Source organism: Vespa velutina, chromosome 4 (genome assembly GCF_912470025.1).
Source record: "Vespa velutina chromosome 4, iVesVel2.1, whole genome shotgun sequence".
NCBI classification, from domain to species: Eukaryota; Metazoa; Arthropoda; class Insecta; order Hymenoptera; family Vespidae; genus Vespa; species Vespa velutina.
This window is the reverse complement of record NC_062191.1, coordinates 652,318-662,110: the sequence shown is the minus strand read 5'-3', so window position 1 is coordinate 662,110 and position 9,793 is coordinate 652,318. Positions and strand designations below refer to the sequence as shown.

Below are 9,793 nucleotides of genomic sequence, written 5' to 3'. Positions count from 1 at the left end.
CTTCGTTAAAAAAAAAAAATTATTTAATCATACCGCATAAAATTCTTTGATATATTTTTAAGATGATTAATCTCAATTAAATTTTTTTTGAACACATATTATAATACGCTAATATATTCTAATATACTCGTCTATAATTTAAAATTAAAACACTCGAATCAATCATCTTCATTGCATTCACATTTCGTTGTCATGAGTTGACACTGGCTAATATTAAAATGATTAAAAAATGTTAATCAAAAGTTGTTTTTCTTTATTAATAATAAATAAATAAAAAAAAAAAAAAAAAAAAAGAAGAAAATCAAATGAATTAAATTTTAATATAAAAAATAAATAACGTTAGCGTTTGAATTTTTATCGTATATTTATTCAATAAAAATTCAAATGGAAACATTTTTTAAAAATAGAATAAATAGGATTACTATGAACCACTTACTTACGTTGTTCTTAGTATATTCTCCAGCTCATTGCTTTATTATAGTTAAAGCATAATTACTTGTATAAATCTTCAAAATGAAAGCAAACGTCAATGGTGATCGTAAAGAGAAAGAATAATAGAAAAGATTTGTAAATTTTGAAATGAAACGACGGCAAATTTAATATTGTATCATCTTAGAAAGTCTATGTGTAGGTATCTCTTTTTGTATACGTAGAAACGATCTCGAGCACTAAACGATAAAACCTTGAGAGTCTTGAGGAGTCTGGCCAGTGCCTTCGCAGACGTGGATCCGCAAACTACATGAAATCGGTGTTTTTAACGCGTTCTGTGTCTGCGTCATCGGTTAATTCAATTTCGATAGACCGGACGTATCTCTCATGAAAATACATATTTGAATATAACGTGAGAAATGGTTACGATCGTGAAAGAAAGTGCGAATTATTACACTTACTTCTTATATTTATTTTTTACGATTGATCAAATTTATCAAAAATATACAAGAAAAGTCATTTGAAAACTAATACACGAACATCATAATCCAACACGTGTGTTATATTAGGTTTTTGTTTTTCTTTTTTTTTTTTTCCTTTTTTTTTCTTTTCCGAAAGACAGATTGAATCAATAGAACAGCTCCCTCGATCCCTATCGATTCATCTTCGTCCCGAATTCTTACTCACAGTCAAAGCAAACATTTCGGTAAAAAAAGAAAGAAAAAAATAAAAAAAGAAAGAAAAAGGGAAAAAAGAGAAAAGAAGAAAAAAAGCGAAATCTGAAAGGCACGTGTATTTCGTGGATTACTATATACACTCGACAGACTTTTTTTCGATTTGTTACGACAGCTTACGTGATCAAGAAAAGAAATAGCAGAATTTCCAAGTCATTGGCCATTCATTCATTCCTATTCTCTCTTTCATCTCTAGGAATAACGTTCTCTGAATTTTATATTCTAAGAAGATTGCCCACGCCGAATTTTTCGAGATACCGAAAAGATGAAGTCATTAATTTGCACTTTATAAACGTACATTTCAACGTCGAACGAGTCAGATAATATCGAGAACTCGAATGTATCTGATTGGTAAGTTTGTCCGTAAGTTTGTCCGTTAATCGAAAAGTTGTGTGTTAAATTATTGTCGAAGATACAAGAAAAGGTATAATTAAACGAAGAACTTCAAGAAATAATTCCATGAAAAATATGTCCATTAATATATCCATTTGAAAATCTAATATAACTGACATAAATATGTATTACTGATAGTCCAGTGAAGAAAATGTCAAGGTGAAACGGAAGATACCGAAGAATAAGAAAAAAAAATCGACGAGAGAAACACGAAAGGAATCGATTGTTGATCGTAAGAAAAAAAAAAAAAAAAAAGAAAAAAGAAAGGAAAAGACAAATTGTTTGAACAATATGTCAATCATTCATAAACGACAAATGGTCTTCTTAAGATTTCTTAATGCCAATCGTCCGAAAGGTGAATGAATTTCTCTCTGAGTGTATTTCTTGATAGAAAAAAAAAAAAAAAAGAAGAAAGAGAAAAGAAATTCGACATGCATCGACTTAGCAATTCGAAAAGAAACTTGTGCAGTATTATGCGCAACTTAACATCTTCGTTTTTACTCTTCGTTCTTATGTCAAGACTAATTATCGTCGAGAGTATAATGCCTGTCATTCATTCTATATCATTGGTATGTTGATTTTTATTTCATTACAAAATTTTTAATCAATACTGAGTACATAAATTATGCGGTATATGTGTGTGTGTCTATATATATATATATATAGTACATAATCGCATGATAATCCTAAAGAGTTGAATCGACGAATTCGATTTTTTTCACGATTCTACATGCACTTTGACTTTAAATGAAATTTTTATTACGGAAACGTTATTGATTTACATTTATTCTCATAAAAACACTTTCTACGTGAATTTTAATTTATATCCTAGTGAATTAATTATACTCGTCGTAAAACTTTCTCAAATATTAATTTAAAATGTATTGTATTTCATTTTCTTTTATTCACAGCAAAACGATACATTTATACCGGAAGACTATAAAGATCTACCGTTAGTTGGAAAATGTTGTCCAACGGGTCAAATATTAATTTTAAAAAAAGATCAAAGTAGGAAATGCATTCCATCGAATACATCGGAGTTAATGTTCTCACCACCTTTTCATGAATATAATTCATCTGGTATTGAGATACCAGGTAATGAACGTAATCGTTTCGTTGCGCTCGTCGGCGAACCTTGTCACTCAAAGAGGTATTATTTTTATTAACAATAAGAAAAATTTAATATTTTTCATTGTTTATCAATAAATAATAAAATAATTCGATAAGTGTGAAATAAAATGAAAGATGAATATTTTCGATAAACGTGATGGATGTGTTTTCTCACGGGCATCACATTATTCGAAATGTGAAGAGAGAGAGAGAGGGGGGAGGGGGAGGGGGAGGGGGGAGGGGGGGAGAAAGAGATAGAGAAAAGAAAAACAATCTTGATTATAAACGCGATGTTGCATGTAGGTTTTTTTTATGAAGAATATTATTTATCTATTGTTAGAAAAAAAAAAAGAAAAAAAAAAAAGAAGAAAAGAAAGAAAGAAAGAAAAACGAAGAATTATTATTTCTTCGGGCTTATCAATGTTCGGCCGGATCAGGTATCACCAAGTATCATCGTAATCAGTTTCAACGTAGAGTTTATCATTGTATTCTTACGTAAACCTATCATATATTTTTTAACGATTCATTGGAATGTGCCGTGATCGTCTTCCAATCGATAAAACAATCATCGAATAAATATATTTGGGGTTTTTTTTATCGGTATACGAGGAAGAAGAATCGTTCGCATTAACTTCTCCGCGTTTAACAATTTCAAATGATTTTTAATGAGAAGCATTCCTCTTTTTTTTTTTCTTTCTTTCTTTCTTTTCTTTTCTTTTCCTTTTTATTTCAGAGTCTCGGTAATACAACAAAACGATCAAGAAGAAGAACATTATCTTTTACTTAACGGTTCAATTTCTTTACCCGACTCTATTCCTCGAATCCTCATGCCTGGCCAAGATTATTGCATGGAAATCACCCCAACGTTAGGTCTGATAATAGTGATATGCTTTCCGAAAGGTATATAAATTGATAAACGTTCAACGAAAAATGAACGTAATTGTTAAGATTTTCAAGACAATAAAAAAAAAAAAAAAAAAAAAAAAAAAGAAAAAGTAAAAAATTACGCGTTACCGATTTCTCTTGTTTTAGATAATAAAATATTAATGGCAGACGCTAGAATAATATTTTATGCCTGTGGACTTTTAATATCCGTACCATTTTTAATACTCACCATAATAGCCTTTTCAATAACGCCCAGGTTGAGAGATATCTATGGAAAAATACTTTGTCATTATTGTGGATGTCTCGCTTTAGCGTTCACCGGTTTAGCCATTACGCAACTTGGCGGTGTACATTGGGAAGGTCATACATGTATATGCATAGGTAAGTTTAACAAAAAAAATCGATCAATTTGAAATTCTATCAATATTTCATTCTCTTTAAGGTATAATCGATCGAACGTAATAAAAATAATTAAATTGATTATCATCTCATTGCTCTCCTTTTCCCATTTTGATGTAATACCATGCTCTATTATTTATAATTAATATATTAAACGAAAGATTCTTTTTTTACAGCCTTCGTCATTGAATTCTCGTTCGTGGCATGTTATTTTTGGTTGAACGTAATGTGCATCGAGACATGGTTGTTAATAAGGAATCACGTTCATCATGTTGCCTACCAAAGAATAAAACCTAATGTACTCTTTTTTTATTACTCGATATGGGCTTGGGGATCTTCAGGTATTTTTATTCTTTTATCTATAATAATGGACCTCAACCCGACGATACCAATGATATACATAAAACCAAACGACATTAGCGAAAACGACAACTGTTGGTTTAAACGTAAGTTCTTTCAAGTGTCCATTAAATAATAATTCATAACAATATTTTATAACAATTAAAAATGTTTCTAATATATATATATATCTATATATATTATTATAGCGGACATCAAGACGATGCCATTCTTTTTTGTGCCAGTTGGGTTGCTCTTACTAGTCAATTTAATATTTTTTATCTTAACTGGAATAACGATAAGACGATACCAAAAAGATCTATCGCTTAGGCGATTAGCCAGAAATCTGGAATCCGATCGGCAAGACCAAAGGATGTTTCGTAGTTTGAAGAGAACATTTATAGTCTGCATAGTATTATATTCATTGATGAGTTTAACTTGGACCATGGAATTGATATCATGGTTTACCGGTGGTAATCCCTTCGATTGGTCCGTCTACGATCTAGTGAATGCTTTACAAGGTCTTCTTGTTTTTGGTCTCTTTGTACTTCGTAGACCAGCTAGAGACTTCATTTGGTATAGAATACAAAGATTTCGTGGTATCGACGTCGTTGAACCACAACCTGATACCGCTGTTTTTAGTTTACTTACGGTCATAAATTAAAAAAAAAAAAAAAAAAAAAAAAAAAAGAAAGGAATATAAAAAAAAAAGAAAATATCGCTGGCCCTCATAAATAAGTGATAACTTGACCTTTATAAAGACTATATTTGGTATTACGTAATTGACAACTGTATTTGTGTCTCGTGTTTTATATTAAAACGATTAAATTTAATGTACATATATATATATATATATATATATATATATATATATATATATATATATATATACTTTTAATGTCAAAATTCAATTCGACAACGTACTGATAAAACAAAAATTAGAATTGATATAATTATTTAATGAATTTAATTATTATATAATTAGTAATGTTCTTTTATGTTAAATTTTAATGTTGAATATATATATTTTTTTTTTGATCTGTTACAAAAGTGTACGTTTATTCGATTGTACGTTATTTTTAAGGAAAAAATTCAAACATAGGAGAGTATTTTAAGAAAATGCTAAAGTAATTATGCAACAATCTAATAACAACATGTTTTCTCACCATGCTCAGCTATATTGGTGTATAACTGAGTGTTATTTATGTATCTGTACATTTGTTATCTAACCATTAGTAGTAATATGCCATTAATTCTAACATTTTCATTATTAAATGATCTCTCTTTCTATTATTAAATGATCGTTTTATCGTTTAACTTGTAAACAGACCTTGAAGAAATCATGTAAATTACATCGTGTCATATTCTTGTTATCGTTATTTCACTACAATATATTATACACTATTTTAATATTATTCAACGTCTAATTGACAATTATTATTATTTATTTATATAAAGTAAATCTATTTAAATACAACCGATCGTGTAAATATTTTAATGATAATATTTTTCTTAATAAAAATATTTATACGAATTATAATAATATCTTATGCCTCTACTTAATGAATAAAGGTTTACTGAACAATGAAATGCACTGATAAAAAATACTGTTACATTTTATTTTCATCGTTATATATATCGTGTATATATATATATATATATATATATATATATATATATATATATATATATATATATGTATGTATATCATTGTATATATTTATTATTTTGTATTCATACACATCGTAAACCTGAACTGGTATATTTTAAAATAGCAAGTCATAACATTGACCTACATATCCAGTCAATAAGCCTCGTTATTTAATAACGAATGATCTAAAATGTCTCAAAAGAGTGCACGCGTGCATATATGATTACAACAATTGATTACATTTATAAAATGCGTCAATTCACTCTAATAAGCTCTTCGAGATATAAGGTAATTAAGTGCGAGTGCATCCGAGCAATAAACTCAGAAGCATTAACCAGGTACCAAAAATAACATAAAAATATTATAAACAAAATTGTCTAATATCTAATAATATAGTAACTATAAATATATATATATAGAATATTATGCCAGATATTTTCCTCCATTAAATTTCAACACGAATATTATAGATTATGTTTCTTTGTTCGATGGAATTATCACAATAGCAGGAAATAAGTATTCGATTAACCTTTTATGGTTAAGGCATTTAAAAGCGATATTTAAACAGTACGATATACTATTCCTATTTTGGGTATCATTTATTAATAAAAAATAATTGTTCTTTTAATTTTATGTCAAATGAGATCAAATCAATTGTTTCTGCATTTAAAAATTATTCAACCTTTGCTGCAAGTGCCACTGAAATCGCTTGATTAACCAATTTTCATATTATAAAAGAAAGTTTGTAATTCATTTAAAAACGATACGATTTCTAACGTAACTAACATGCAGAAAATGAACAAACTATTCGTACATTTTATGTTTCTTTTCTTTTCGTTTCCTTAATCGTAATTGTCATTATTTTTTTATATATTACTCTATATTCATAAAAAAAAAGAAAGAATTTGTAAATCCTTTTGGTCGATTATTCTTCTTAGGCCCGTTAATTAAAATTAATGATCAAAATCAAACTGATTCGTATCATACACCGATAAAACATTTTCATTAATAATCCTAAATTATAGATTACCGTGAAAATAATTCAACTAATTTGTCTGGATTTAGAGGAGAGATTCAATCAAAGTGGTCTGCGATGACCTGGAAATGGTGGACTCATACCAAGAATTCCTCTGAGATCACCGCGTTGCGCTACATAAACTAAACGATACATTCCAGGAATTCTAAGGGCCGAATCGCTAAAAAATATTCTTTCCGTTATTGGTTCGGAAGATTCCACTTCTGAAGTTTCTGCTGTTCTACCTAACAGTAATTAAAACTTATTTGACAACATATAAAAATATTAATAAAATAAATCAAATAAATTGTATCTCTTCTTACCTCTTACAACATATTCATAGACGATATATTCATCTAAACTAGAAAATTGATTATGAAAAAGACCCACCCAATCTCCACTTACTGGTCTTACATCTCCAATCAATTTATACGATACTGAATTTTCTTCGTCTATAAACCAAGCAGAAACTGGTTGAAACTCTACGCCATGGTCTTCCACATTTGGTCTGATCTAAATAAATACATTTAAATGTATGTGTACAAAATAAGGAATATATGTGGAAAAAAAAAAAAAAAGAAAAAAGAAAATTTTCAATACCATAATATCAAATTCACCGGTTACAGGCTTATGATCAGATTGAATGTAATTAGAATGACTCTTGTAATTAAGTTGTAGGGCGCTTAATGTAACATCGTCATATACGTCTGCATTAACTTTATACAAAATTCTATCTGTCCAAGATGGCCGGCGTCTACAAAAGAAATATTCAAATACAAATTTTGAATCGTTTACATAATCTTATAATTAAATTAATAATTTATTCATAAGACGTATAAATCGTGATATACTTGAGATCAAATTCCTGCGAAGCAAATTCAAATTTGTACGTAGGAGGAAATTCAATATTGTTTTCATTTAGTTCTGCGAATGCATCGCCATTCCTCATCACCAATTTCAATTGATCCCTTTCCAAAAGTAGATTCAATTTATTTTTTTTAACCAATAAATCAATATCAATTGCAGTTAGATCTTCCCCATGAAGTCTAAAATTCAAGTCCCCGATCCAAAATACATAACTAAGAAAATAAAAACAAATTTTCCATTATCTTAACATAGAAATTAATATGCATATAGAAATAAATACAAACTCATGATATAAAATGTTTGATGTGTCAGGTGCACTAAAAGAATGTTCTCTAAGAATAGTATTATAATCTGCTATTCTATCTGCTAATAGATGATCATGAGGCGTTAAATGTGTATTTACTACACAAATGCTAACGCCATATATATTCAATCTTATGCTTACGGCACCTTTATTGCCCTAAAATATATATATATATATATATGTACACATATGTATATATGTATAAATACATGTATCCTTTTTGAAAAAAATGATTTGTATATATACAAATTATAGTATCTAACTCTTACCCACATTCCACCAAATCCTGTTCTCGTATATTGTGCTTCTACCAATCTTAAATGAGTAATATGTTTTCTTAAACAGAACATATTTAAAACAAGACCCTGTAACCGTTGAGAACGGATTTTCACATAATCGTAATCTTTTAATACTTCTCTGTAATTATTAGCGTTGGCATATAGAATTTATATTGGTTAAAAACATCTAATCGTCATGATATAATAGATAAATTATTAAAGATTAATAATTCTGTAAAAACTTGCCTGAACGATTTGGTCCATGGATCCTCTTGAAAAATAATATCTAATACCATATTCTGTGGTTGTGCCTTTACTTCCTGTAGTCTAATACAAAATATAATCAATTTCACTTTTCTAACAATTTCTTTAGCCATTAAAATTATTAAACATACCCAATAAAATATATGTCTGGTAAAGATTTTATATTTCCATGTGTAATATTTAAAAGTTGATGCAAATCTTGTACAGGATACTTAGTGGCCACGTTCCACGTAACAAAGTAAATTCTTAACAATAAGAGAAAATAAATAAGCATATAGAATTCGATTAACAATTTCATTTTTAAACAAATGTTTTAGTTTAACTGCAACATTTATTTTTTCTGCAATTAAGATTAATTTTAATTGTTTACAAATGCATAAACATAATCAATTAAAACCTAACTTACCTTAGTCTTTCTAATTGTCCTGCCATTTCGTTTATCGTTATGTAAAATTTTGAAAGATTTTTATTATCTTAGTGAAACTGATGTTGATTTCTAAATTTAAGGTTAGGATAGTACATATCGTTAATGCTGTTCGTATTACGTGTACGTATCAATCGAAGTCCATCGAGCTATACTCTTATAAATTAATTCAATATTACTTGCACAAAAACGTTTGGCTATTACCACATACGGATTATTTCACAAGGCCATATTGTTGACAATTGTTGACATTTCGAAACAAGCAACACGGGAAGACCTTTCCCCGCTTAACTGTAACCACGTGACATAAAACGGCAACCTGTCGTTGGTGCCCTAGCACGATCCTCTTTAAATTATCAAAAGCCGATCTATACTCCTTATTTATTCATTATTTTTTCGCCGTTATATCGATTATTTTTGCAAACATTTCTTTACATCATATATCCCATTAAATCGACTTTCAAATTTTATTTACTTAAAGTTTAATTATCGTAATATCTGCCATCGTGTATATGGAAATTTTTATTTATTTATTCGTACGTGAAACATTCGTCAAAAAAAAAAAAAAAAAAAAGAAAAAAAAAGAGAAAAAAAGAAAGAAAAAAAAAAGAAAAAAAATCAATCCTTTCTGTCTCATAACGATCGACGAGTAAAATAGTTTATTAATTTTTCACTCATTCGTCAAAAATATAAAATGAATT

The 9,793-nt window shown here is 28.4% G+C and overlaps 2 protein-coding genes across 6 annotated transcripts; one reads left to right on the top strand and one right to left on the bottom strand.

The window, feature by feature from the left end:
* Positions 1-641: 641 nt before the first annotated feature.
* On the top strand, positions 642-5,017 carry LOC124948912 (G-protein coupled receptor Mth2-like). Of its 4 annotated transcripts, none has more exons than XM_047493232.1 (7): positions 642-870; positions 1,360-2,125; positions 2,468-2,706; positions 3,400-3,566; positions 3,699-3,932; positions 4,127-4,396; positions 4,499-5,017. In XM_047493232.1, the coding sequence occupies exons 2-7, from the start codon at positions 1,916-1,918 to the stop codon at positions 4,951-4,953; spliced, it is 1,575 nt and encodes a 524-aa protein (XP_047349188.1). In that variant the 5' UTR covers positions 642-870; positions 1,360-1,915; the 3' UTR covers positions 4,954-5,017. The 4 variants fall into 4 exon arrangements, with proteins under 4 accessions (XP_047349188.1, XP_047349189.1, XP_047349187.1 ...); XM_047493233.1 differs by having other exon boundaries at positions 642-1,514; positions 1,695-2,125; XM_047493231.1 differs by having other exon boundaries at positions 642-1,587; positions 1,695-2,125.
* A 180-nt stretch (positions 5,018-5,197) lies between these two features.
* On the bottom strand, positions 5,198-9,777 carry LOC124948915 (inositol polyphosphate 5-phosphatase K-like). Of its 2 annotated transcripts, XM_047493242.1 has the most exons (9): positions 9,075-9,777; positions 8,800-8,913; positions 8,651-8,731; positions 8,396-8,543; positions 8,107-8,282; positions 7,807-8,034; positions 7,556-7,709; positions 7,279-7,468; positions 5,198-7,200 (listed from the first exon to the last, which is right to left on the bottom strand). In XM_047493242.1, the coding sequence occupies exons 1-9, from the start codon at positions 9,098-9,100 to the stop codon at positions 7,019-7,021; spliced, it is 1,299 nt and encodes a 432-aa protein (XP_047349198.1). In that variant the 5' UTR covers positions 9,101-9,777; the 3' UTR covers positions 5,198-7,018. The 2 variants fall into 2 exon arrangements, with proteins under 2 accessions (XP_047349198.1, XP_047349200.1); XM_047493244.1 differs by lacking the exon at positions 9,075-9,777 and having other exon boundaries at positions 8,396-8,491.
* Between the last annotated feature and the right edge of the window lie 16 nt (positions 9,778-9,793).

Excerpts from the sequence above, each read along its gene's own strand:
- LOC124948915 (XM_047493242.1), bottom strand. The coding sequence starts at position 9,100 with ATGGCAGGACAATTAGAAAGACTAAG. Across the intron at positions 7,710-7,806 it reads TCGCAGGAATTTGATCTCAA|ACGCCGGCCATCTTGGACAG; the intron begins GTATATCACGAT and ends TTTCTTTTGTAG. Across the intron at positions 7,201-7,278 it reads CTATGAATATGTTGTAAGAG|GTAGAACAGCAGAAACTTCA; the intron begins GTAAGAAGAGAT and ends AATTACTGTTAG.
- LOC124948912 (XM_047493232.1), top strand. The coding sequence starts at position 1,916 with ATGAATTTCTCTCTGAGTGTATTTCTTGATAGAAAAAAAAAAAAAAAA. Across the intron at positions 2,707-3,399 it reads GAACCTTGTCACTCAAAGAG|AGTCTCGGTAATACAACAAA; the intron begins GTATTATTTTTA and ends TTTTTATTTCAG. Across the intron at positions 3,933-4,126 it reads TCATACATGTATATGCATAG|CCTTCGTCATTGAATTCTCG; the intron begins GTAAGTTTAACA and ends CTTTTTTTACAG.